This window comes from Astatotilapia calliptera, chromosome 18 (assembly GCF_964374335.1).
Source record: "Astatotilapia calliptera chromosome 18, fAstCal68.1, whole genome shotgun sequence".
In the NCBI taxonomy this organism is placed as follows: Eukaryota; Metazoa; Chordata; class Actinopteri; order Cichliformes; family Cichlidae; genus Astatotilapia; species Astatotilapia calliptera.
In genome coordinates this window covers 17,716,404-17,744,312 of record NC_137439.1, presented here as the reverse complement: position 1 = coordinate 17,744,312, position 27,909 = coordinate 17,716,404, and the positions used below count along the sequence as shown (strand labels likewise).

Sequence of the window (27,909 nt, the reverse complement as noted above, 5' to 3'; positions counted from 1 at the left end):
CAGCTCCACAAGACTATATGATTAACTTCACCGAGGTTCTTTTACTTTGACATAAAGCTACTTACAAACATCCTGGCACAGATACCTTTCACCCTGAACTCTTACAAAACAATTAAAAAATAATTAGAAATAAAGAGGGATAGAGAAGCTAAAAAAACTGTGTGGTTCACCTTTTAAGTCCCAATTTTATTTTATTTTATTTTTTTTATAATTAGGTTCTGACTTTTTTTTTTAAACCTATCGACACAATGTGCTTTCCTGGTGACGGACTGTCTAATCGGCACGTAAACGCACACAGGAACGTAATCCGAAAACTCGTCTAGAAAGGCAAAATGTTCATTAAAAATGTTTTTAAATCTACACACCACACCACAGCTGGTTAAAAAGAAAAAATTAATCATTAAAAATGAAAACGTCAAAAGGTCAACGCCTTGTTTTGGTCACGTGATCAAAGGTCCAACGTTTAGCGGGAACCAACATGGCGAACGAGAAGACAGCTGCAGCACCAGACTCGGTGCAATGTCCCGTTTGTTTTAAAGACTTCACGTCCGCCACAATCAACGGACATCTGGATATATGTCTGCTGAAAGGCGTTACCGACAGCAGCCCGTCCACAGCAGACGAGAGCGGACCTCCCGTAAAGAAATCCCGCACTGGTCCCGAGGCTATCATCAAACCTGCAGCCAGCTCCTCCTCCGTGGCCAGCGCGCAGTCACCGGGGATGTTTTCGCTGTTTCAGAGCAACAGGGGGAAACCTCCGGTCCAGACTGAACGGAACGGTTTGTTTGTCGGTAAACAAAGTCCTGGCAGTGCTGCCAGCAAGGGGGTGAAACGTTTACTGAACGAGGAGGCGGATCTTGGAGCGGCAGGTACAGAGACTTTGAGGAGTCAGCAGCCCGCGCCTGCATCCAGCGGGCAGGGCTTGAAAACGGCGAAACGTCTGTCACCGCGGACGTTGCTTGCAGTAGACAAACCTCTGGCGGAGGTGCTGAGACCAGAAACACTGGAGGAATACTTTGGGCAAAATAAAGTTGTAGGAGAGCAAAGTCTCTTCCGGCCACTTCTTGACTCCCAGGAAATACCGTCGCTGATCCTCTGGGGACCCCCGGGATGCGGAAAGGTGTGGAGGTGACCCAGTATGATGCTGCATCTCTCCCCAGCTTTGCTTAGTATTTTCCTGCTGTTTGATATGTGATGGTTAAAACACCTTATTGCCACTGATTCAGCTCCCCTCACTTTATTTGTGGGGGACAAATTAAAGGAAAAACCTGTATCCTTCACCCCTAAGATGATAACCGGGCGGTATTATTGGGTCAATTCCAAAGGTCACTATAAATCAATGCAAAGTATTTCGGCATGATCACGTTTTATGTCTTATTGTAAAGGAGGCGATGAGTTTCAAAATTAAGTGAATCACGTGCTGTGCTGTTTTGTCCTTGTCCTATGCCACGCTCTCCAAACACCAACCGAGATGACTAAAGTCAGACGTGTCGCATCATTCATTAAAGTTTTCCTTTAATTTGTCATTAATGATATGCTCTCGGCAACTAGTACTCAGAATTGAAGATGCTTGAACCGACTGAGTTCTAATTTCTAAAAAAAAAAGAAAATCAGGGATATTGAACAAAAACTTGTACTTTAAAAAATGTCATTATATAAAATTATCAAATGTTAATGTACAGTATAACCATATAAATATTTAACACTCTACCTCATCCATATAGTGCTTTAAAGGTGTTTTTTTAAATATAACTTATAAAGTTTCATCTATTCAGTGATTCTTAAAGCTCTACTCTGTTCACACAAAAAATATTTTAATTTAAGAAGCTTTTATCAGTTTTCTTTTAGTAATATGGCAATTTTCTGTTGAATTAATAATCCACAAATTGCTGAAATTATTGTGGGTAAGAGAAAAAAAATTATTGTGATTAATTATTCGAGTGCAAATTTCTTATATTCTAATAATTACAGTCTCAGTTTTGGCATGAAACTTGGGGCTTGTCCATTTTGCACCTTTTTTCTTGTATGTTTTTAAATAATTATTGTCTAGATTAATGCTGAATATCCAATACAGTGGATTTAAGTGAATTTTCAGCTGTGGTACTCTTTGTTGTATTCAAGTAGAACTGTCGTGTTGAAAGAGTGAATGATGGCGTCTGTGGCTGCTCGGTTGGTGGTACAGCTTGTTAATGACTCCTTAGGCATGTTGAGCTGCCAGCGTGGCTCATTGAGCAGTCACTAGCCATTCCCAGACTTTGTCGGCATGCTTTTCTGACACTTTATCTCTTCTTTGACCCTCCTGTCGACTGCTTTGCCGCAGTCAGGTTTCCTCATTGAATAGACGAGTCACAAAATCAGCTCATTTAACTTGATTACACATCACAGAAACTTCTCGATGAAAGCTGCATTACATGTTCTGCCTGTGAGTTTACGTTAAATTACTCTCCATGTGGCTCGCTGTATTTCAGACCACTCTAGCCCACATCATTGCCAGCACCAGTAAGAAGAAGGGGACGGCTCGCTTTGTAACTCTGTCCGCCACCAGTACATCCACCAATGAGGTCAGAGAAGTGATAAAGCAAGCGCAAAACGAGCTCCGACTGTGCAAGAGGAAGACCATCCTGTTCATCGATGAAATTCACCGCTTCAATAAATCCCAACAGGTGAGGAGGTATTTTAGAGCAGAAAGTTGTACTCTGCTTGTTGCAAACTTTTTTTTATGTTCTTCCCCCTGCTAATAAGATTGTATATCAGCACGAGTGTATATGTATGTATAAACAGCTTACGGGACCATCTTTATCCCTTCAAAAACAGCACGAGTTCTCCAGCTCATGTCTTTGATCTATTGGAAACATACATTTTTGGGGTTTCGACTGATAATAATAAGTAGAAACGATTTATTTACATTTTGTCTCCTAATTCATTGGTAACTAAATGGTTCATGTTTATGTTTTACAGAAATCTTAAATGGTTCTATCAATCAATATAATCCATTGTCCTTTATTTGCAGTAGTTTATTCAGAGGTCTGCTTCACTACTGGTACCAAATATTGCCAAAAGTATTCACTTGTCTGCCTTCAGATGCATATGAACTTGAGTAGCATCCTATTCTTAATCTATAGGGTTTAACATGATAACGACTCAGCCTTGCAGCTTTCACAAATGTTTGTAGAAGTAGTCTGCATGCCTATGTGCTTGAATTTATAGACTTGTGGCCATGGAAGGGATTAGAACACATGAATTCAATGCTTTGGATGGGTGACATCCAATTACTACTTTTGGCACTATACTGTATTTATTCTGAAAACTGAAGCTTTAAATTCTAGCATCCTGTGAAATCCTGTATTATGTGTAACAGTAATATAACAGCCATGTCTAATAGAAACAAGGATTGGTCCAGATCCTTATTGAATGCCCAGTAAAATTAGTCTCACTTGAATCTGTATGTGTTTGCGTCTGTAGGACACCTTCCTTCCACATGTGGAGTGTGGCACAGTCACTTTGATTGGAGCGACCACTGAGAATCCATCCTTCCAGGTGAATGCTGCCCTACTGAGCAGGTGCAAGGTGCTGGTTCTGGAGAAGCTGTCTGTGGAGGCGATGGGCTCGATCCTGAACAGAGCTGTGGCCACACTTGGGATCAGAATCCAGGGACAAGATTCGACAAACTCCAAATATGAAGACCAAACAGATGGACACAGGTAGGTTCCCACAAGCTCCTCGACTGTAGTGTCACACGTGACCAAAAACCTCACTATCTTTGTAATCCTCACATAGTGGGTATCGGAAGATGGAGCCACAGCAATAGTCTCAGCTTTGGTTTTGTTTGATAGTTTGACAGATGAGGTTCAGCACGAGCTATAATCACCTGTTAGCTGCCAGCTGATGATTGCATATAATCTACTATCTGTTTAAGGTAGATTACACAAATCCATCGTTTTAGTTAATTATTTTTTTATGGGGGAAAATAAAAAACAACATTTTGACAAAACTGATGAAATCATTTTGCTGCCAGTCAGAGTGACTTATATCAAGATGTTTTTGAGATGAGTGCTGGTTAAAACGGAAGAGCATAAGACTGAGAATATTCATGATGAAAGGCATTTAAGCATTTATCTGTTTTTTATTTTTTCAATTTTATTCCATATTAAACAGTAGAGGCACTGATACAGTGTATATTTTTAATGTTTTTAGACCAAAGATTTACATTCAGCAAAAAGCCCTGGACACCATGGCCTACCTTTGTGATGGCGACGCAAGAGTCGGACTCAATAGTCTCCAGCTGGCTGTTCAGGCTCAGATGTCCAAAACAAACCTCTTAGCACCCGACGATTCTCCTCAAGAGATACTAGTGACAGAAGAGCATGTCAAAGAAGGTCTCCAAAGGTCCCACATTCTCTATGATAAAGCTGGTAAGCGCAGATGTACTCACATTGTCATTTTAGCATCGACGCTCCTTTCTTTTAAGTTCCTTTTATCAAAGCTGGTCTTTTGGGTGTCACTATGTGCAACTAGGCCTGAATAAATATTCCAGCTCATAACACTGTGACCCATGCTTGCATCATCCTCACCCTCTGTTTTCAATTGTATTTCCAATACTCTTACATGGAATCCTGTTTATGTGGAAAATGTTTTTTCAGGTGGGACCAAGAGGCAGAAATTACCGGCCTCTTGCCTCTAATTTCTTATTGAAACTGTTAATTTTTTACGTCTGTTTTGCTGGAAAACGTCACCAGAGGTCCTGGGATAACGGTTGTTTCAATAAAAGAAGAGGCTTTGTCTTTAAGGATGTGGGCAGCACTAGGCAGCACAAATCGCTCCATACTTTACAAATCCACATTTTTTAAATTCCTCTCGGCAGCGTCATTTATAGCACTCGTCATGAGTACTTTCATGCTTTGAGCTTAACAGCTCTATCATATTACGCCCCAGTGTCTTTGATCACCGTTATATAACGGGGACAAACCTTATTTCTTGCGTTTCTTCGCCCCTGCTAGGTATTTAAGTGTGCTGTGTGTTTCTTGTGAGTGCAGTGCAGGTATTTTAGCTGAGCGTCAGAGCAGCGTGTGCTATTCGTTCATACCAGATTCATAAAACGAAGCGCTTTGAGACTTTTTTTTTTATTTTTTTTATTGCATTCATAGCTAACTGATATTTTAATGTTTTTGCTCATTACAATAACTTATAAGGCCCGCGTTTACCTATAATCAGTGCTTTTTTTTTTAGTCTGCTGTAGTTTTAGCTGTTCTTATCACCTTTGCTCATCATGCACAGAACTCCTCAGACTCATTAGTCCTCCACACTGTCCTGTTACACAACACGCAGCTGTCCCAAAAGATGGAGATTTACTGTTCCCTGCTTCACTGGGAGATGAAGCCATCATTCAGCTTGACTAATGACTTTAATGGAGACGGTATTCATCTATTTTTGCCTGATCAGTCTTTGTTTTTTTAGATAAGGTCGTTTTTTTCAGTATGTAATGTCCTTCAATCTCTTGGTTTGAAAATTGTTGATGGAATGCCACCTGAAGAAAAATCTTCTTATCTGTTTGAAACATTTCGTGTGTGTGTGTGTGTGTGTGTGTGTGTGTGTGTGTGTGTGTGTGTGTGTTACTTAAAGGTGAAGAGCATTACAACTGCATATCAGCGTTACATAAGTCTATGAGAGGCTCCCATGAGAATGCGTCTCTATACTGGCTGGGCCGTATGCTTGAGGGTGGCGAGGATCCGCTCTACGTGGCTCGCAGATTGGTCCGCTTTGCCAGTGAAGATGTGGGTAGGTGAATTTAATTATTGCATTATCTCACCTATATATATATATATATATATATTTTAGAATTTTCCAGCTGCAATCATCCGGTGTGTATTGACCTTTTTTTTTTTCCCCTGGCACAAAGGGTTAATAAATAGCAAGAAAATCAAAATACACACAGAAAAAAAAAGATACGGGCACTGCTATCAGCCCAATAATTTTTTTAAACATTATCAGTTCATCCCTAAGTTAAAGGCTTCTTACACTTTTTTCCAGTTTTTCTTCTCTACAATCCTAACCACATTTGGCTTTATTATGTCAGTAGAGCTATTTATACTTTTTTATTGTACAATTTTAAGACAAAATAAGGCAATTTTGAATTTGGTGGCAACAATATGTCTCAGAAAAGTTGGGACATGGCAACAAAAGGCTGGAAAAGTAAGAGGTACTACAAAGAAACAGCTGGAGGAACATGTTGCAACTAATTAGTGTAATTGGCAATATTACAGCAACAAGATTAGATATAAAAAAGCATCTTAGAGAAGCAGAGAGTTTCTCAGAAGTAAAGCGCAGAGGTTCAGCAATCTGCCAAAAACTGCATCTACAAATTGTTAAAAAAATGAACTAATTTTCCTCAATGTAACAAAGACTTTAAATATCTCATCATCTATAGTACATAACATTATCAAAAGATTGATGATTAAAGAAATCTCTGTGCATAATGGAGAAGGCTGAAAATCAACATCAGATTCCCGTGATGCTGCATTAAAACCGGGCACGCCGTTGTCATGGAAACCACAGCACGAGCTCAGGAACACTTCGATAAATCGCTGTCTGCGAAAATAGTTCAGAAACTACTGACTGGACTGAAATGCCAGAGAGAGAGCGGAAGCTTGACAAAGTAGTCATAATGTTTTTTTAAAAAGTGCTTCTTATTCTGCAGCGTTGCATCCTTCTTGTCTTTCAGGTATGGCAGATCCCGCCGCTCTTACTCAGGCTGTTTCTGCCTTCCAAGCCTGTCATTTCATTGGGATGCCTGAATGTGAGGTAAGCTCAGTGGACCAATCAGTGACTGGAAGTCTCCTGTCTTGTCAACCCTAAAGTTGTCTTCACCTCAGTTTTCTTCCTTTTGTTTCATCTGCTGATCAACAGGTGATCCTCGCTCAGTGTGTGGTCTATCTGGCACGAGCACCCAAGTCTGTTTCGATCTACAAGGCCTATGATAATGTGAAGACCTGTTTGAGAAGCCACAAAGGTCCCCTGCCTCCCGTCCCCTTGCACCTCCGCAATGCCCCAACCAGGCTTATGAAACAGCTGGGATACTCGAAAGGCTACAAATACAACCCAGCCTTCAGCGACCCCGTAGAGCAGGAGTACTTACCTGAGGAGCTGCAAGGAATCAACTTCTTCACCTGGAAGCCCTCAGACTCATGAGTACTTTTGTAAAAACAAAAGACACAAAAGTAAACACAGCAAATTTATTTTCTCCACATAAGTTATATCCACTCAGCTCTGCTTCACTGCATATTATTCTGTAGTTGTCCAGCTACCCTGCTGTACTGACACACTGAACCACAGTTTGAAAACCACTGCTGTCATGTTCTTTAAAACTGAGGCTGCTACAAGGACCAGTTAAGGCTTATTATATAAGCTGTGTATTTACGCTGGCAGTTAAGATTTTTTGTTTGTGTCACAAACTTGTTAATTACAAAGGTTAGAAAAAAATAATAAAAAACTGCACTCATTCTATAAACGGTCATTTCTCATGTTATAGTTTTTACATTTGCTTTGTAGTTATACAAATAGATCAATGACACAGTAACTAAATACACCCAACTCACCTTTGTATTTTCATAATGCTAATTCAGACTTTTTAAAACTGTCCATGTTTGGATTTATCTTTGTAAAACATGTATATATTGTTTAAAATGAATAAATGCATTTCCTTATCTGTTCAATCCTGCATGTTTCTTATAATGTGTAGATGCTTAAAGGAAATGCAAGTCAGACATAATACAAACATTTTATTATACACTTAAATGTTCAGTTTCTTCACATGTTATGAAGTCTAAATCAGTTTTGGGCCGTTGTCTGCAAAGAAACATCACCAGAGTTTGTACCTGTCTCGGAGAGAATTTTCTTTACAGGGCAGTGAAACAGATTCCTGTCATCAACTTCCTGATTTGTTCTTTTTCACATATGAAATATGAATATGAAATATTCCAGATAAAACAAAATTTAATGTCAGATAAAGATAACCCAGGTAAATACAGAATGCAGTTTTTAAATAATTTAAGGGAATAAAGCTATACAACCCTACCTGGCCCTGTGTGAAAAGGTAAATGGCCCACTTAAATTATGAATTAACTTAGAAAACAGAGTTCAATTTCACTAACCACACACTGACCTGATTACTGCCAGGCCTGTTGAATCAAAAAGATTACTTTAACAGAACCTGTATAACAAAGTGAAGTATGCTTAAAGATCATGCCACGATCTAAAGAAACTCGAGAACAAATGAGAAACTGTTAAGTTTCCAGATTGATACAAGTGGATGACATCTATCTGTCTGTAAAGGTTACGTCACATCTAAGGCTTTGGGACTCCAGAGAGTAGACAGCCTACCAAAATTACTCCCAAGAATACATCAGCACCTCATCCAGATCACAAATGAACGCAGGACAACATCTAAAAAACAGCAGGCTTCACTTGCCTCAGTTAAGGTCAGAGTTCATGATTCAATAATAAGAAAGAGGCCAGGCAAAAATGGCATCCATGGGGGAGTTCAAAGGTTAAAACCACTACTGGCCTCCAGAGTCACCCTGAACCGTAACACATACACTGAACAGTTTATTTTGCAAAAATATAACAAAGTTCTGTTGTTGTTTTTCACATGGCATGCTGACTTGCTTTCACCTCCTGCACAGACCATTGTTGTCTTTACTGAACCACCCCACCAGTCACTTTAACTGCAGACGCTGTGATCCACCACCTGCTGTGGTGTAGCAGGGGGCTAAAGATCACAACACCAATCAAATCGAATGCATAATAACTGAGTATTTAGAATTTAACAAAGATGTGCCACACTTGACAATAGCAGTGGGTCTTACTGTAGAGACGACCCCACCCTGTGATGTAGCAGGGCTGGTTGTGGGTGAGAGTAGCATCAGGCAAGCCAGCTGAACCTCATCCCTGATAGTGGTTCTCTTCTCCAGTTTTAGTAGGGCAATGTCATTCCTGTGAACAAGGATGAGGAAAAAAATAGACTGTGTCATTGTTTTCCTACAAGTTAAAGAGTAGAAAGCAACACCATATCCACACGACACACAGTTCCATTTGGGGTGTATGAATTTTTCAATGATAATGAACTATTCAGGTCCCTCCTCTTTGTTCATGTCATGCTCAGCAAGAACCACCCTGTATGTGTAGAAACTGGAATTGAAACGAAAAAGGCTTTCAGTTCATGTTTATGACACTTTTTTTAGTATTCAAAACAGCTGCTTATATGTGATCTGGCCATGAAAACACCAAGAACAAATTCGCTCTTCTGTGATGCAGTGTGCTGCTGTCAAGACCCAGTTAGGTGCAATTATTGTCCCTCCACAAGTGGGTTAGAAGGACCGCAAAGAAACCTGAAAGTAAAGGAAAACTTTGATTGATTTGGATCAGAAATCACATTCACAAGGCTCAGATCCTTCAGTGTTAGCAGCAAGATGCTCTATATGTTTTATCAGTCTGCTGTTGCAAGAACCGTCTTCTTTGCTGTAGCATGCTGGAGTCCAGGCATCAAGGCAAAGGACACAAACAGACTGTACAAACTCATCTGTTTTTGGCATGAAGCTCGCCACCCTGGAGGAGGTGAACAGTGACAGAATGCTGGCAAGACTGCTGGCAATCATGGACAATGACTCCCACCCCTCCATAACACACTGGACAATCTGAAGAGCAGTTTCAGTAATGGGTTCCTTCAACTTTGCTATCTGAGGGAACGTTACAGGAGGTTGTTCCTTCCTGTTGCTATCAGACTCTTTAATTTATCCCCGTGGGTCACTTTTGTGCACCACAACATATATTTTCACACATACTTGTCCTATTATATTTATATGTATATTTATATTTATACCTATATCTCTATATTTATCTATATGTCTTAATGTTTATTTATTAATATCGCCGTTTCTACACTCATTTTGTATGAGTGCTTGATGTTTGTTGTATATCTGCTGCTATGACAACTCAATTTCCCTCTGGGATTAATAAAGTTTTTCTGATTCTTATTCTGATCTGCTCATGTTTTTACGAGGCGCTCTAAAAGATGCAGTTATACTCCCTGCCACAAGAGGGCGTTTCATGAAAACAGCTTGTAGAGGAGCCGAAGAAGAAACTTTAATTTAAAGATGGCGCTACCCGGTGTTTTACTCGTGCGTTTGAGAGCGCTATGCAACATTGGCAAATGCGTTCACAGTGGCTGTAAAACGGCGTCTGACTTGAGTAAAGAAATGCGGTGGTATGGGACCAAATCTCCAAGCTTTCAGATGAATGCGACATCTTATTTCCAGAGTAAACGAGGTGAGTGAAGATGCCGGTTAGCTAACGGGTGACAGCTCGCCAGCAGCGGCGCTAAAAACTCAAGGGCACGTCATTTAAAAGGTTATGGTTTGTGCTTGTATTTCGCAGTCTTGCTTCTTTTATCTCATATTTGGACTCCCATGTATCCACTGCCGACAGTCACCCTTTACAATTTTTATTATATTTACTATTTAGTCGATAGCAGACGCCACCTCCTGAAGGAGTTTCCAGATCCTAAAAGCCTCCTGCACAACACCATCTCACGGTCACTGGGAGTCAGCGACCTCTCTCAGCTCATCCAGTACAGTTGCATGGAACATGCTGGTGTTAAGGTCAGCGCTAAAGTCAGAGCGAGACAGCATTATTGCTTTCACTGTACATGTGACAAAATCCGTTGATGGTGTTAAGCTTTGTGTTGTGGCTCCTCTGTAGAAGGCCACTGTCACGCTGCAGTGGCCCTGCAAGATAGAAGAGGAAGGTTACGGCTCAAAGAAGAGCGAGGCAGAGCAATTTGCAGCAGCTGCCGCTTGTCAGAAGCTCAGAGTAAGCTGAAAACCAGCATGTGAGTTTGCAGTATATGATATGTCTCTTTCTCCCCTCTCACCGTTCTTTGATTGTGTTTGTTTACAGGAAATGGGTGTGATAGGGCCAAACAACCAGCTCCCCAGGAGGAGAGCTGGCCGAGGGAGAGGAGGGCTGCATACACCTCTTCATGATAATGAGGATAATTCCTGGACAGGTGATATCTACAGAGGCAGAGCAAATGACCGGGCACCTGCTAAAGAGGATGACTCCAATGTGTCAGAAGCTCTTTCCTTGTTTCCACAACCTAAATCTCTGTTGAATAGGGTTATCCAGGTGGCCACATCGTCCAACAATATCTGGGTTTGTAGTTCACTTTGTTTTGGGCGGTAACAATCTATCCTCTTTAAACTCAATGTGCATTGTAAGCTACCATGTGACTTATTACTGCAGGAGCTACTGCAGTTCAGAACAACAGGAGGGAAGCTAAAGACGTGTGAACTGACTCTGCTCTGGCCCGAGGAGATGACATTCACAGCCAAAGCAGGCAGCCGGGCGGCAGCAGAGGCGAGAGCTGCTGCACTTGCCTGCATGAAGCTAAAGGTGAGTATTTGTCGAGAACTACTGTATCTTAACAAGTCAAGATTGTACTTAATATATGCATCTCACCTGCTGGTTACAGGAATTGGAGCTGCTGGATAAGGACAACAACCCACTGACACATGCCAAGTATCATCGAGAAAAGGTGAGGGAGGCTGGAGAGAGGGAGAGGCGCCCACTTCCATTGGAGATTCCAAAATATCTGGAGCAAAGCGTGAGAGAGTACCTCACCCAGGTGAGTCTTGGTACAAGGAGGATTAGTGGTGTTTGACTGAGTTTTGACAAAAATGTAAGTTTCTGAGTTTGCGCATTTTTCTAACAGTACCCAGTGACAACAGAGGTACAGAAACTATGGGAAGAGGAAGAGGCAAAAGAACAGCAGACAATAAACCGGAATGATGAGGAAGAGGAGGATTTTATAACAGATGCCATCACAGGCAGGCCGTACAGGCCTCTTTCTGAATCTGAGGCTCAGCAGCTCAGCATCCACCTGCAGGAGAGATGGAACAGAGCGAACCCCGAACTGAGCCTCGAGCTCCCGGTCGACGCCCACCGTCAGCGTGTGATCTCAGCTGTGCAGGCCTCCAGGGTAGTTGTGATTGCTGGAGAAACAGGATGTGGCAAGACAACTCGGGTCCCTCGTTTTCTGCTGGAGGATCGCGTGAGAGGGGGCAGCGGGGCTGAGTGCAACATCTTGGTAACCCAGCCTCGCCGGATCAGTGCTGTGTCGGTGGCCCACCGTGTTGCTCAGGAGATGGGTCCAGCTCTGAAACAGTCTGTAGGATATCAGGTTAGGACAGCTGCATAGATTATACAATATCTTAGTTGAACACAAAACGATTTGTTTTGATTTCTCTAATAAGAGAAATGTATTTGCACAACTTCAAAACTTCGTCTTGTGCTTTTAAAACTTTTTATTCAGTAAACGTATTTGAAATTCCTCTCGGCAAAGCTGTTTTAGGGCTCACACAACAAAGTGCTCTAACTTTAATTTCAGTCATCACCGGGACATAAAATTATGTCATAGGTGTTTTTGTTATTTTTGATTTTATGAAGCTATCTAGATTACAGTAAAATGTTTGATCTGCCTGCACCTCCCTCTAGAAAACTTGAGCGTTGCAGCTCATGCAATGACTACAGATTTATATTAAAGTTCTAATTTTTGAGGGCCTTCCTCATATCTATTGTTTTTAACTATTTTCTGACATAAAGAGTAAAAAGTAGAATAAAATAAACTGGCAGTTTTCTCATTCTACCACATTGGTTTTGTAACTGAACCCTTGAATTGTGGCTGGTAGCATCGCAAGGATATGAAGGGTTGAGTAATCTTTTCCATAGTAATGCATAATATTTGTATTATCTTTCTCCTGTAGGTGAGACTCGAGAGCCGACTCCCAGAGCACAGTGGAGGGGCGTTGCTCTTCCTCACAGTGGGTGTCCTGCTGAGGAAGCTGCAGTCAAACCCAACCCTGAAGGGAATCAGCCACGTGGTGGTTGACGAGGTCCACGAGAGAGACATAAACACAGACCTGCTGCTGGCTCTGCTGCGCACAAGCCTGAATGAGAACCCTGACCTGAGGGTCGTTCTCATGAGTGCCACTGGGGACAACCAGAGGCTGGCACAGTACTTTGGCGGCTGCCCGATCGTAAAGGTGCCAGGGTTCATGCACCCAGTACGAGACAAGTACCTGGAAGATGTACTAAAAGAGATGGGGCGTCGGTTTCAGGTCCCAGAAAGGGCGAAGACGGACAAAGAGGTGGAACTCACATCTGCCACATTTTTGTTTTTCACACATTTTCTTTTTCTTTTTCTTTTTTTTCCAAACTGATGAGTTGCTCTGCGTCTTCTTCTTGTTTAGAACGATGCCACACCGGATCTCGATTTAGTCGCTGATGTCATCGAACACATTGACAGATGTGGAGAACCAGGTGCCTATTTTACCAAGCTGTTAATTCACTTTAAATAATAGTGTTTGAAATTTTGGGCAGAGTCATATTTTACAACAACTCCTCTCCCCTCGTTCTACAGGTGCAGTGCTGTGTTTCCTCCCGGGATGGCAGGACATAAAGGCTGTTCAAGAGAAGCTCGAGGAAAAACCGCGCTTCTCCTCTGGCTCCCAGATGATCCTGCCCTGTAAGTAAGGCGATGGATTTCCAGAGGCCAAAAAGGAGGCCTCTGGAAAAAGGTTCCCCACCTATAACCAGTTTATAATTGGTTCTGCTTTTCTTTTAGTGCACTCAAGTTTATCAGTGGCTGACCAGCAGGCTGTGTTCCAGCGCCCCCAAGTGGGACAAAGAAAGATTGTCCTGGCCACAAACATTGCTGAGACCTCAGTTACAATAGATGACATTGTTCACGTGGTGGATGCAGGAACTCACAAAGAACAGAATTATGACCCAAGGACTAAGGTTAGTATTGACATTTGATTTTATTCCAGGAAAATGTCAGCAAAAGTAATCTCATTTATTTATTTCGCCCCAGGTGTCCTGTCTGGATACAGTTTGGATTTCCCGTTCAAATGTTACACAAAGAAAAGGGAGAGCAGGCCGGTGTCAGCCGGGACAGTCCTACCACCTTTTCTCAAGAAAACAGCTGGAATCCATGCCTCCCTTTCCCATCCCTGAGATCCTGCGCATCCCACTTGAGAGTTTAGTAGTGCAGGCTAAAATCCACAGTCCAAACTCAAAGGTACAGGAATAATTTTTTTCCCTGTTCTTTCTTGTATCTGTATTTACATTTTTCTTCTATTTTATATTTATTAATGGCTTATCATTTTTGGTGCTTGTAGGCTGTAGATTTCTTATCCCAAGTATTGGACAGCCCAGAGTCTGTGAGAGACGCTGTCCGTAATCTACAAGATATAGGTAAGCGCGTCTTTACTCATCTTTGCTCGTCTTTACTTGTCTTTACTCGTCATTTTGATGCACTTTTGTTTTGCAGGAGTCCTGGACAGGACCGAAACACTGACTCCATTAGGGGATCGTGTCGCCTGCATGTCATGTGACCCACGGCTGGGCAAAATATTAGTCCTGAGTAGCATGTTTAGATGTGTTATGCCTATGTTGTCTGTAGCTGCCTGTCTCACTAGAGACCCTTTCCACAACAGCTTGCAGAACAGAGCACTAGTCAACAAGGTGAGATGTCTTCACCATAATAAATTTTGCCATATTTTTGTTTGCTAAGCTGTTACTGAGTCGTCTGCTTTGTTTGTTCAGGCCAAAGAGGCTCTGAGTGGCTCAAGCTACAGTGACTATCTGGTGGTCAGTAGAGCTGTTCTGGGCTGGAGGAAAGTTCAGCACGACGGCAACCGAGAGGACAGGGATGACTTTCTGGAGAGACACACCCTGTCCAAGGCCAGCCTTCGTTTTATAAACGGTCAGTCTTTTACACCCTGTCTCAGTCCACTTTTGGAAGTTAAAAATCCCTGCCCTCTTGTTTTTTGCTAAATTCAAATATTTCTGTCATCTGATCCTATTGCAGGTCTTATATCTCAGTTCAGTGATAATCTGCATGACGCCGGGCTGGTTTCTCATCCCAGTGACTGCCAGCGTTACACCTCTCTCTACAATGAGCACAGCAACCAGGATGAGCTGCTTAAAGCTGTGCTGCTGGCTGGGCTGTATCCCAACCTCATTCAGGTACATGGCAGCTACCCAGACTGACTTTCATTGCCTATATCCTGCTATAATCCCCCCCAGGGACTCATAATTAACTCATAACAGTGATGTAACGGTTCTATAAATCTACTTGAGCTTTTCTAGGTTAAAGCTGTATAGGTGTTTGTGTTGAATCTGACATTGCATTGCATTTAAATTAGACCTGGTTTGTTTTGTTCTTTTGTTTTTAGGTGAAGAAAGGTGTTGTGACTAAAGGAGGACGCTTTCGTCCCAACAGCATTTCTTTGCGAACACTCAGTGGGCCAGTGCTGCTTCACCGCTCCTCAGTGAACCGGTCAGAGCATGCCCTAAATATTGAGTTGCATCACAAACAGACTTGATGTGCATGTAAAGTTTGTTTTCATTTTATATTGTAGTGGGAAAGAAGACCTCCCTAGTCGGTGGTTGACATTCTTCAGTGCCATCAAGTCCAACGGGAATGTTTTCATCAGAGACTCTTCTACAGTCCATCCACTCGCTCTGTTGCTGCTTACAGACTGCGATATCACAGAGATGGGTAAGATGTTTTCTGCTCTCCCTAAAGAATGCATTTGTAGCACAGGTTGGAGGATGGTAATCTGACTGAAGTCCGTTGTTTGTGCACGTCTCTGATCAGCTGAAAATCTTGTTGGTTTAGATGTGTTCAAGTGCTGACTAATGCTTTTGGACTGTTATGGAGTGCTACAGTAAAAATGAAATTATTTCAACTGTGCAAGTCTGTCTACATGTTTGTAGTTTGCATTTTAGACAAGCACCAAAAATGAAATCATCCCTCTGCATTAGCAGACTTGAATACTACTCTTCTTTTTCTTGTGACCAGTGCATGGCGACAAAATAGAAGTATCATTTTCTGGACGATCTCTGGTGCGCTGTGAGCTGCAGGTTGAGACGTGGGAGCTGCTCTGGGAGCTACGCACTTCCATTCAGACCATGCTGCACCGAAACCTCAACAGCCCCAGTAACACAAACGCTTCTCAAGATGGAAAGCTCATCTCTTTACTAGTACAGCTGCTGAACAATACAGATTCAAACCCTCTTGTTCACAGCAGTGACAGTGAGGTGGATTGATAAGACTGAGGGTTTTCTACATGTCTGCTGGCTCAGACAGATTAAGTGGCTAATGATTTGCTGTTTTGACATCACTTTTTTTCTTTTCTTCCCCCCCCTATTTTAGTGCTGGATTCCATTGTGAAAGCACGGAATTTATCAGGAACTCTTTAAAGAACACACTACTATTTTTTTTTTTTTTTTTTTTTTGTTTTTTTAATTTTTAATTTAATTTTTAATGATTGCTGATGTAAGGCCTCATTTGAATTTGGAACTTGTAATAGACGGTTAGTTGCTTTCTGAAAAGCTGAAGCTGTATCTTACTCTAATGGGTAGTGACAAAAGATGGCTGACCAAAGATTGTATGCAATAAATGTCATATTTATTAAAATCAACATCGCTGTTTCAAAAATTGGTTTGATTTTCTATATAGAGTTATGGGATTACAGAAAAAAGAAACTCCAATGGGAACTTTGTCTTTAAGAAAAATCCTTCATAAATGTCATGTGGAAGCTGCTCAGGCGTCTCAGTAATTCCTCCATGACGTCCTGAGGGACCGCGATGCAAAATCTGCAGAGACAAAAAAAAAAAAGAAAAAGACTTTGAGACTTGGACCATGAAATGAATCCATCTGCAGTCTAAACACAGACTTCTTTTAACAATAGAAATTATTTTTTGTTTTATACCAAAAATAAAATTGCTTTATATAATATCTATAATTTCCTAATGATGTACTTTGAAGAGTGCCCGACTTGTGTTGTACCTGATGTGGTAGGTGCCCTCCTTTTGTCCGTACTCCCAACCAGGACCGGTAAACACTCCACCTTCTTCTAGCAGTCTCGTACAGTAGAATGTGTCTGGCTGCAGTCCTAATTCCTGAAATATCCAAGGAAAACAACAAACACATTTCAGGAAAATGAACCAGGAGAAAGTTCAAAGGGCTTCAACACAGATTATGTAATACATCCTCTTGCATTTCTGCTGTAACCTTGGCTTTCTGAATAGCTTTTGGTGTGAGGTGCAGTCTGGGGAACGCAAACAATCCTCCTTCAATGGGTGGGCAGCTGAATCCCGGTAGGCTGTTGACAACCTCGTGGACTTTCTTCACGCTATGAACCAGCACAGTCCTGATCTGCTCAATTTCCTGCAGAAGACATCAGCTTGTAGAAAATGGCAAATTCTTTATCAAAAACCGCTACAGCGCTACATGTAGTTGGTCATCCTCAGCTAAACAAGAGTACAGTTCTCAGGTCCAACCTGTTTATAGAGCAGGTACGAGGGGTCTCCTGGCTTTGGAGGGTCCGTCATCAGATCCAGGGCAATCTGACCTAAAACTGGTGAACAAGCATCTTTGGAGAACAGTGTGTGGATGTATTTCATGACAGCAGGATCCAGATTTACCAGCTCGACATATCCAGCACGGAGACCACACCTAATGAAAGAGACTTGCATGTAGAAACAACAAAAATGTAGCTGTTCTGGAGCTTTGCTTCTCATGATCACTCTCAGTGGATGACCAGTTTATCACTGAATTTCATTGTTTTGTTTTGTTTTTTTCATTTCACACTATTCCTACCAACCCTCTGCACGCCCTTCTTTACGACATCCTATGAAGATTTCTTCTTTACTTCTTGCCTGCCAGCTCAAGGGGACTGGTACATCAAAGCTCAGGTTGAGCAGGTTGGAGACATAGTTTGAGACCGAGATGGTTTGGACATGTGCAGAGGAAGGATAGTGGATATACTGGACACACAACCTTCATTTTCACTCTTGCCATGAAATGCATCCCTATCCTCTCCACCCTGCTTGCACTCTTAAAAATATCACTGCTACACCTGTGATACTTTTAAGTTCCGCATTTTAGCTTGTATAAGAAGTGTTTAAACTTACAATGAGACTCTGGTCAATGATCTCTTTGTTCATACCAGTCTAAAGAAAATGTCCAAAGCTATTTTAGCACACTTGGCACTAATTTGCATGAATTTCAAAAAGACATTTCTACAATTAACACCGAAAATATATGTTAAACACAAAAGTGTAATTGTCACGATGCAAGTTGTGCAATGCAATCAACTTTGGAAGATTTTACCTGACAGCCATAAAAGACTGACAGACAACATGGGCACCCAAGTTTGTGAATGTGATAACTCGAGAACAAACTGATGTAGGAGTTTTAAATTACATCATAGGTGTATCTATTAGAAGGCTGAGAGGTGCCACTAACTGCCGCCAGTATCAGGGTAACCATTGCACTGGTTAGCATATTAACTTGGCTGCAAGGAGGTTCAGGGGTCAAACCTGCTGACCAGCTGGAGTCTCTCCCTGTGCATATGTGGGATTTGTCCAGGTTATCTGGCAACCTTTCAGAGTCCAAAGATTGCATGTTAGGTTAATTGGTGACTTTAAGTGTGAATGTGTTTATAAATGACTGTCTCTCTGTGCTGGTCCAATAACAGTCTGCCAGCCTGACTAGGGTGTATCTCACGCAGTGATGCTAAGGTACCCAAAAATCTCCTCAGAACTTGTTTTTTTTTTTCACTAGTATATCCAGTGTTCAGATTTCTCTTCTGAAAAAAGCATAAACTGTAGAGAGTAGCTTATGTCACATTTGTGTTTTTCAAGATAAGATTTCTTAAAACTCAACAATACAGAGAAATAATATTTGTAATGCAGTTAACAAACTTGAGAAGTTTGGTGTATAAGTTTTTAAAAATCCTGATCATCTTTGTAGTTGTGCAAATAATGCGCAATAGCACTTATAAGTATCAGTGAGCAAACTAACGTCTTCATCTTTTTGATCTTGTAGTGAGATTGCTTATTTGACTGCTTTATTTCTTTAAATTTCAGTTAAATTTTTGCCTCAAGCTTTGTGAGAATCATCCATTACAAACCAGATACATATCTGGACTGAACACATACTCTCCCGAGAAGCCTTTGGACACTGAGTGAAAGGACGCCAGCTCCACTGTGCCTGAGAAAGGAGGCCCCATCTCGCTCACAGCCCTTTTGTAGGAGACAAACTCACAGTTTTCCCCATAAACACAGTCCTGATAGAGCTGCAATGCAACATGTAAACATCCATAAGTTCCTTTATACAGATGCATTTGGTTTTTAAAATATGCTTGCATGGATGATAATAGCTTCTTCACCTCATCAACCAGAAGAAAGAGCCTCTTTTCCCAAGCAAACCGGATCACCTCTAGCACTGATTTTTGACTCTGAACATAACCTACAGGCAGTGTGGCATAAAAACAAGTAAGGGTATAATATTCATCCTGTAACACAAAGAACAAACACTTACAGTAGATGATCCCCACACTGGCTGGAATAAATACCTGCTGGATTTCCGGGGTTGATGACGTACAGAGCCACAGGATTACAGACTCCCTTTGCAGATTCGTGCGCTCGCTGCAGCTCTTCCACCTGCAGCGCCCATCCCTGCTCCTCACTCAGGTAATAAGGGACGGCGACTGCACCCAACTGCGTTATGGACAACACGGTTTTGTTGTGGCATGGCACTGGAATCAACACACCTGTTCTTGGTGAAGCCTCACGGTTCACTAAGACATTGAGAATGTTCTAGAAAGCACAGAAAAGAGAGATTGTGATGATCCATTAGAAAGCACATACACATGGCCTTATGGCCTCTGACAGTGAACTCATCTCTGTGCTTGCCCTGGTAGACCTTAGTGCAGCGTTCAATACTGTTGACCATAATATCCTATTAGAGCGATTAGAACATGCTGTAGGTATTACAGGTACTGCACTGCAGTGGTTTGTATCATATCTATCTAATAGACTCCAATTTGTGCATGTAAATGGAGAGTCCTCTTCACACACTGAGGTTAATTATGGAGTTCCACAGGGTTCAGTGCTAGGACCAATTCTGTTTACATTATACACGCTTCCCTTAGGCAGTATCATTAGAAGACATAGCATACATTTTCACTGCTATGCAGATGACACCCAGCTCTATCTGTCCATGAAGCCAGATAACACACACCAATTAGTTAAACTGCAGGAGTGTCTTAAAGACATAAAGACCTGGATGGCCGCTAACTTTCTGCTTCTTAATTCAGATAAAACTGAGGTTATTGTACTCGGCCCTGAAAAGCTTAGAAATATGGTATCTAACCAGATTCTTACTCTGGATGGCATTACCTTGGCCTCCAGTAACGCTGTGAGGAACCTTGGAGTCATTTTTGACCAGGATATGTCCTTCAACGCACATATTAAACAAATATGTAAGACTGCGTTCTTCCATTTGCGCAACATCTCTAAAATTAGAAATATCCTGTCTCAGAGTGACGCTGAAAAACTAGTTCATGCATTTAGTACTTCCAGGCTGGACTACTGTAATTCATTATTATCAGGATGTCCAAAAAACTCACTGAAAAGCCTTCAGCTAATCCAAAATGCTGCAGCAAGAGTCCTGACAGGGACTAGAAAGAGAGAGCATATTTCTCTTGTTTTGGCTTCCCTTCATTGGCTTCCTGTTAAATCCAGAATTGAATTCAAAATCCTGCTCCTCACATACAAGGTCTTAAATAATCAGGCCCCATCTTATCTTAATGACCTTGTAGTACCATATCACCCTATTAGAGCACTTCGCTCTCACTCTGCAGGCCTACTTGCTGTTCCTAGAGTATTTAAAAGTAGAATGGGAGGCAGAGCCTTCAGTTTTCAGGCCCCTCTTCTGTGGAACCAGCTTCCAGTTTGGATTCGGGAGACAGACACTATCTCTACTTTTAAGATTAGGCTTAAAACTTTCCTTTTTGCTAAAGCATATAGTTAGGGCTGGACCAGGTGACCCTGAATCCTCCCTTAGTTATGCTGCAATAGACGTAGGCTGCTGGGAGATTCCCATGATGCATTGAGTTTTTCCTTTCCAGTCACCTTTCTCACTCACTATGTATTAACAGACCTCTCTGCATTGAATCATATCTGTTATTAACCTCTGTCTCTCTTCCACAGCATGTCTTTTATCCTGTCTTCCTTCTCTCACCCCAACCGGTCGCAGCAGATGGCCGCCCCTCCCTGAGCCTGGTTCTGCCGGAGGTTTCTTCCTGTTAAAAGGGAGTTTTTCCTTCCCACTGTTGCCAAAGTGCTTGCTCATAGGGGGTCATATGATTGTTGGGTTTTTCTCTGTATCTATGAAGCGCCTTGAGGCAACTTATGTTGTGATTTGGCGCTATATAAATAAAATTGAATTGAATTGAATTGAACATGTATGCAGGATGTCGGTAATCATGGAGTTACCGAGATTGACCACTGTGAGCCAGGGCTGATGTAAATGTTCTCGGGGTGAGATGGAATTCCTCCGTCTCGTCTCTTTATGAATTCAGAGATGCTGTGGATGATTTCTGGTATGCCAGGTACAGCAGAATATGAACCTGAAGAGATTGAAAACAGACTTTAACTCACATAAAACACACCAACAACTTGATCCTGCAAAACAAAGCAGACTTTCGGTATTATTATTTCTGCCTAGATTTGAATTCATAAAATGGCTTTTTTAAACCATTTTATAAGACATATACATTTCATTGTATTTATAATGTTTGTCTATATGAGCCTATAGTTCATTAAACACTATATTGGAATAATTTTTCTTTTTTATTATTGCTTCCTGCTTCTCGTATAGAGACTTTTATGTATATAATAAGCATAGATGCCAGAGTCTCGTCTCTTTATGAATTCAGAGATGCTGTGGATGATTTCTGGTATCCCAGGTGCAGCAGAATATGAACCTGAAGAGATTGAAAACAGACTTTAACTCACATACATTGGGGGCGATCGTGGCTCAAGAGTTGGCAGTTTGTCTTGTAATCGGAAGGTTGCCGGTTCGAGCCCCAGCTTGGACAGTCTTGGTTGTTGTGTCCTCAGTGTTGGGGAGTAACGGAATACATGTACCGCCGCTACGTATTTAAAATACAAAATATGAGTAACTATATTCCGTTACCGTTTAAAAAGGTGGTATTTAGAATACAGTTACTTTGTTGAAATAAATGGATTACACGGCGGTACTTCCCTATTTCATATTGTGGCGGGTCAGGACTGTTTGGGTTTTGTTTGACAGCTATGTTCTGTTGTTCCAGGCGGCAGCGTTACGGTTGCCATGGTTACAGGGTGACGCTCTCTCTGCTGTTTCCTGGGTGAGAGAGCGCCTTTTTGTTGTTGTGCTAAGCTAATAGGCAGAATGCTACAGGTACAGGGAGTGGAGAATTATTAGGCAAATGAGTATTTTGTCAACATCTTCCTCTTCATGCATGTTTTCCTACTCCAAGCTGTATAGGATTGAAAGCCTACTACCAATTAAGCATATTAGGTGATGTGCATCTCTGTAATGAGAAGGGGTGTGGTCTAATGACATCAACACCCTATATCAGGTGTGCATAATTATTAGGCAACGTCCTTTCCTTTGGCAAAATGGGTCAAAAGAAGGACTTGACAGGCTCAGAAAAGTCAAAAATAGTGAGATATCTTGCAGAGGGATGCAGCAGTCTCAAAATTGCAAAGCTTCTGAAGCGTGATCATCGAACAATCAAGCGTTTCATTCAAAATAGTCAACAGGGTCGCAAGAAGCGTGTGGAAAAACCAAGGCGCAAAATAACTGCCCATGAACAGAGAAAAGTCAAGCGTGCAGCTGCCAAGATGCCACTTGCCACCAGTTTGGCCATATTTCAGAGCTGCAACATCACTGGAGTGCCCAAAAGCACAAGGTGTGCAATACTCAGAGACATGGACAAGGTAAGAAAGGCTGAAAGACGACCACCACTGAACAAGACACACAAGCTGAAACGTTAAGACTGGGCCAAGAAATATCTCAAGACTGATTTTTCTAAGGTTTTATGGACTGATGAAATGAGAGTGAGTCTTGATGGGCCAGATGGATGGGCCCGTGGCTGGATTGGTAAAGGGCAGAGAGCTCCAGTCCGACTCAGACGCCAGCAAGGTGGAGGTGGAGTACTGGTTTGGGCTGGTATCATCAAAGATGAGCTTGTGGGGCCTTTTCGGGTTGAGGATGGAGTCAAGCTCAACTCCCAGTCCTACTGCCAGTTTCTGGAAGACACCTTCTTCAAGCAGTGGTACAGGAAGAAGTCTGCATCCTTCAAGAAAAACATGATTTTCATGCAGGACAATGCTCCATCACACACGTCCAAGTACTCCACAGCGTGGCTGGCAAGACAGGGTATAAAAGAAGAAAAACTAATGACATGGCCTCCTTGTTCACCTGATCTGAACCCCATTGAGAACCTGTGGTCCATCATCAAATGTGAGATTTACAAGGAGGGAAAACAGTACACCTCTCTGAACAGTGTCTGGGAGGCTGTGGTTGCTGCTGCACGCAATGTTGATGGTGAACAGATCAAAACACTGACAGAATCCATGGATTGCAGGCTTTTGAGTGTCCTTGCAAAGAAAGGTGGCTATATTGGTCGCTGATTTGTTTTTGTTTTGTTTTCGAATGTCAGAAATGTATATTTGTGAATGTGGAGATGTTATATTGGTTTCACTGGTAAAAATAAATAATTGAAATTGGTATATATTTGATTTTTGTTAAGTTGCCTAATAATTATGCACAGTAATAGTCACCTGCACACACAGATATCCCCCTAAAATAGCTGAAACTAAAAACAAACTAAAAACTACTTCCAAAAACATTCAGCTTTGATATTAATGAGTTTTTTGGGTTCATTGAGAACATGGTTGTTGTTCAATAATAACATTATTCCTCAAAAATACCACTTTCCTAATAATTCTGCACTCCCTGTATAGCTCTAAAGAATGTAGGATCATGGGCAGTGTAGTCCGTGCTGCAGGGAGAATGGACTGCCATACACGTTATGTGTCTGTGAGCGAGGGAGGGAGAAAAAGGAAAAGTACGAGTTGTCATTGAGGAAAAACGGGAGCTGGAAGCATGTAAATATAATAACAACCACTGCAGCCAAGAAGAGTGCCTGACGAGCCCAGTTGTAAGTAAGCTATTAAGACTCGACTGTACACCGTGTTCGTGTTTTCCTCCAAAAACAAGTTCCGTTGGAGCAGTCTTTCAACGCCTCTCTCTGTCTCTCGCAAGCAAAGTTGACCCACACAACAAAGTAAAGCTATTTTTCGGCTACGAGCCCGACACAAACCTGACGTATTAGCCAGAGGTCTCTTTACTACGGTTCAGAGCCGCGAACCTTCAGTAACAGTAATAAATCACAGCAATAGTACATTCACGTAGTTGTAAACAGCATGATAATATATTAAGTAATCCAAAGTATTCAGAATACGTTACTCTCATTGAGTAACGTAACGGAATACGTTACAGAATACATTTTGGGGCATGTAATCTGTAATCTGTAATGGAATACATTTTAAAACTAACCTTCCCAACACTGTGTGTCCTTGGGCAAGACACTTCACCTACCGCCTACTGGTGATGGCCAGAGGGGCCGATGTGCGATATGGCAGCCTCGCTTCTGTCAGTCTGCCCCAGGGCAGCTGTGGCTACAACTGTAGCTGCCTCCACCAGTGTATGAATGTGAGAGTGAATGAATAGTGGAATTGTAAAGCGCTTTGAGGGTCTCGAAAAGCGCTATATAAATGCAATCCATTATTATTATTATTATTATAAAACACACCTACAACTTGATCTGGCAAAACAAAGCAGACTTTTTGTATTTGTATTTCTGCCTAGATTTGAATTCATAAAATGGCTTTTTAAAAATGTTTTATAAGACATATACATTTCATTGTATTTATAATGTTTGTCTATATGAGCCTATAGTTTATTAAACACTTCTATTATTACATATGCTTCCTGTATAGAGACTTTTATGTATATGATAAACATGGAAGCCAGAGTATGACAGTATTTCTGCGCAGTTTATTTGTAATCTGTGGAGACCTGTTACTGTTGTTTTAAGTGAATCACTGAAAGTAAGATATTCTCACCCAACTTTATGAATTAAAAAACTTTTTTAAAAGAATTCTTGCAAACCTCATTTTTTATACATAAACAGCTATCTTATTTTATTTTAGATTTGAATTGAATTTAGATTTTTTTTTCTATTGCACACAGTGGGCGAAACGCATTTCAGTGCTGTGTATGTCCTGTACATTGCAGAACTGACAATAAAGTTTGATTTGACTTGTTTGATTGTAGTAACCCTAAGAACCTTAAAGGTATTCTCCAGTTCCATTTTTACCAGTTGAAGCTCTCTAGATCTGTATCTGTAGATAGTTTTGATGCCATCTGCCCTGTTTTGGGGGTTTTAGTCTTTTGCTATTTCTGCCACCACACGGTTACTGCAGATAAAGCCTTTTGGCAGGGGCATGGTCTCTGGCCTGCTGCAGCGGAGAAAACGTCACAGTGAGCTCATGGGGCGGTGCTGAGGCGGGGAGAATAGGTGCGCAGGTGCATCAATTGACTGTGTGTCTGCTTTTTGTCAGGGAAAGCTAGCTGGGAAGGTGTGGCAGCGAGATGGGGTGCCTGTGTCCGGAGCCAAGGGCCGAAACCACAGTAGTAGTTGTCACACAATCTTTATTGTGTGACAACTACTACTGTGGTAGGTGGAGTTTATGCGCTCCACCTTGGGGGTCCTGCACTACAAGCATTTTCATTTTTTTCCACGTCATTAGACCGCATACGTTGCCCTCACCTACACTCCCTCCAACACATCTCCCCAGCTCCTCCTGGGCCCTCTGTCTTACATCAAGTGGCAGATTGCTGCTGTTGATAAGCGGCGGGTAAACACACGCTGCAAGAACCTGTGAAAAAGCGCAACACGGGCAATCCTTACTCAAAGGAAACGTAATGAGTTTACACAGTGTGTAAAGGTCCAAGTTTACCTGTCTGACAAATGTCAGAGGTTTCATTCCTGCCCTGTGTAAATCACCCTGGAAGACATCGATCACTTCTTTGTAGGGTCTTCTTACTCCCTGTAGAAGAGGAATTGAAAGCAAAGGTTAAAGATATTACAACAAAGACAGCATGACTAACTCTGGTTTATGCTTCCTTTATTACAACTCTGTGTAAACATAGTTTTTCTTGCCTGTCTGAGCTCGTTCTTGATCTGGTTTGCTCGTCTTGCCAGGGCTCCATACTCTAACTGCTTCATGTTCCACATGTTTGGATGGATGTCCTGCTACGCAGATATTACTGTAACCTTCTTTACTTTGTTCAGACCAACAGAAGTGTGGAGGAGGTGAGCTGAGTCTTTTCTTCCTTCACGGCTTGATGTGAGAAGAATCATTTACCAAAGGACTTGTTTTTTAGTCAGATGTGCACAGAATTAGGCAATATGTGCCTTATTAACAGACCCTGTGCTGGAAGGACAGACTTCTTGAATTGACTCCAGTGCACAATTCGATGCTTTACTTCTGCATTGTGTATAAACTTTTGGTCATGACCATGCATGACAGAGCCCATTAAAGTATCTTCTCTTAGTGCCTCTGTGTGCGATCTGTCAGTCTTATTTAGAGAGAAGTTTTAAACAAATAATTATGATTTGTTTTTATTTATTTATTTATGTATTTATTTAGATCTCCATAAATAGGAATAAACAACTTATGTGCCATGTGGTATGTGCCACTGAACAGCTTTCATTATGGCACAAAGGTTAGAAGGAGGTTAATACTTTCCTTAGAAGAAAATGTCTAAGAAAGACTCTCCCTCTCTGCTGTTCAAGGTTATCAGTGCTTGTACGTTCATCTACGTTTGCAGTACCACGCAGAAGTTTTGATCCACCCTCATTTCTTTATATTTTGCTCAAAAATGTGAAAATATACATGGAAATACAGAATACAAGGTAAAATTGAGCTTTTATAGTTCAAATGTGCTTGAAAGTCGATATTGTGTTTGACCACCTTTATTCTTCAGCACAGTCTGACATCTCTTAGCCAAGCTTTCTGATCATTTCTTTAAGTAGTCTTAAGGAATAGTTCTTCCTTCTTGAAGAACATCCAAAGCTCTTCTTTGAATGTTGGCTTCCTTTTTGTTCTGTTCTAAGTCAAGATGATCCCACACTGCTTCAATAAATGTTGAGGTCCGGGCTCTTGGCAGGCTGATCCATGACTGTCAGTGCTCCATTGTGTGGTATGCTTTTACTGCATTGGCAGTGTATTTGGGATCACTGCCATGCTGAAAAACGAAACCCTTGGAAATCAGATGTTTTAGAAATAGTGTTTCATGGATGATCAAAATCTGGTGGTACTGTTCTGCATTAATAATTCTATCAATTTTGACATGATTCCCACTGGCTGAAATGCGGACCCCAGACAAAACCCAAAACATCCTCCACTGTGTTTTACAGATGGCTGTAGACACTCACTGTTGTACATCTTCACTGATTTTCTCTGTATACGTTGATAATTTGAACTACACGTTTCAGTTTGGATTCATTACTCCATCAGATCAGTTCATGTGAAATGTGGCATACCTCAGCCACAAAGAGGAGAAAACATCTTTCCCTTCATTAACAATGGCTTCTTGACAGCCACTCCTCCACTGAGACCATATCCGATGAGGTTTCAGTGAACAGCATGAATTTAGCTGAAGGCCCAGATGCATGTCTCAGGTCCTGTATTAGGTCTTTGCTGGATTGTTTCCTATTTTTATAAGGGCATAACTTTCAGATTCTGTTCAACTGTTTTAGATAGTTTTTAGGCCCGACACTCTTTTTTTCCTCCATTTGTCCAGTTTCCTAAATTGTTTTTAGGCACACAGTTTCGAGATATGTCAGGTTTTTGACTAACAGCTCTTTGGGAATCACC

The 27,909-nt window shown here is 41.5% G+C and overlaps 3 protein-coding genes and 1 pseudogene across 3 annotated transcripts; 2 read left to right on the top strand and 2 right to left on the bottom strand.

The window, feature by feature from the left end:
- The first annotated feature begins 22 nt into the window (after window positions 1-22).
- wrnip1 (WRN helicase interacting protein 1) lies at window positions 23-7,709 on the top strand. The gene is made up of 7 exons (XM_026150803.2): window positions 23-1,120; window positions 2,469-2,663; window positions 3,463-3,701; window positions 4,195-4,412; window positions 5,620-5,775; window positions 6,719-6,798; window positions 6,904-7,709. Exons 1-7 carry the CDS (start codon window positions 479-481, stop codon window positions 7,183-7,185), a joined length of 1,812 nt encoding a protein of 603 aa, XP_026006588.2. The 5' UTR covers window positions 23-478; the 3' UTR covers window positions 7,186-7,709.
- Window positions 7,710-8,536: 827 nt separating this feature from the next.
- Window positions 8,537-9,650, bottom strand: LOC113010785 (chymotrypsin-like elastase family member 3B; annotated as a pseudogene).
- Window positions 9,651-10,110: 460 nt separating this feature from the next.
- dhx30 (DEAH (Asp-Glu-Ala-His) box helicase 30) lies at window positions 10,111-16,558 on the top strand. Its single transcript, XM_026150810.2, has 19 exons — window positions 10,111-10,320; window positions 10,516-10,652; window positions 10,753-10,863; window positions 10,951-11,205; window positions 11,296-11,445; window positions 11,525-11,677; window positions 11,765-12,232; window positions 12,816-13,199; window positions 13,302-13,371; window positions 13,472-13,576; window positions 13,676-13,851; window positions 13,925-14,131; window positions 14,232-14,307; window positions 14,384-14,577; window positions 14,659-14,818; window positions 14,924-15,081; window positions 15,291-15,394; window positions 15,477-15,616; window positions 15,920-16,558. Exons 1-19 carry the CDS (start codon window positions 10,149-10,151, stop codon window positions 16,165-16,167), a joined length of 3,468 nt encoding a protein of 1,155 aa, XP_026006595.2. The 5' UTR covers window positions 10,111-10,148; the 3' UTR covers window positions 16,168-16,558.
- Window positions 16,507-26,641, bottom strand: LOC113011330 (alanine aminotransferase 1). The gene is made up of 11 exons (XM_026150814.2): window positions 26,190-26,641; window positions 25,987-26,076; window positions 25,797-25,905; window positions 21,406-21,539; window positions 19,482-19,725; window positions 19,296-19,375; window positions 19,066-19,202; window positions 17,404-17,578; window positions 17,135-17,290; window positions 16,910-17,022; window positions 16,507-16,716 (listed from the first exon to the last, which is right to left on the bottom strand). Exons 1-11 carry the CDS (start codon window positions 26,262-26,264, stop codon window positions 16,626-16,628), a joined length of 1,404 nt encoding a protein of 467 aa, XP_026006599.2. The 5' UTR covers window positions 26,265-26,641; the 3' UTR covers window positions 16,507-16,625.
- Between the last annotated feature and the right edge of the window lie 1,268 nt (window positions 26,642-27,909).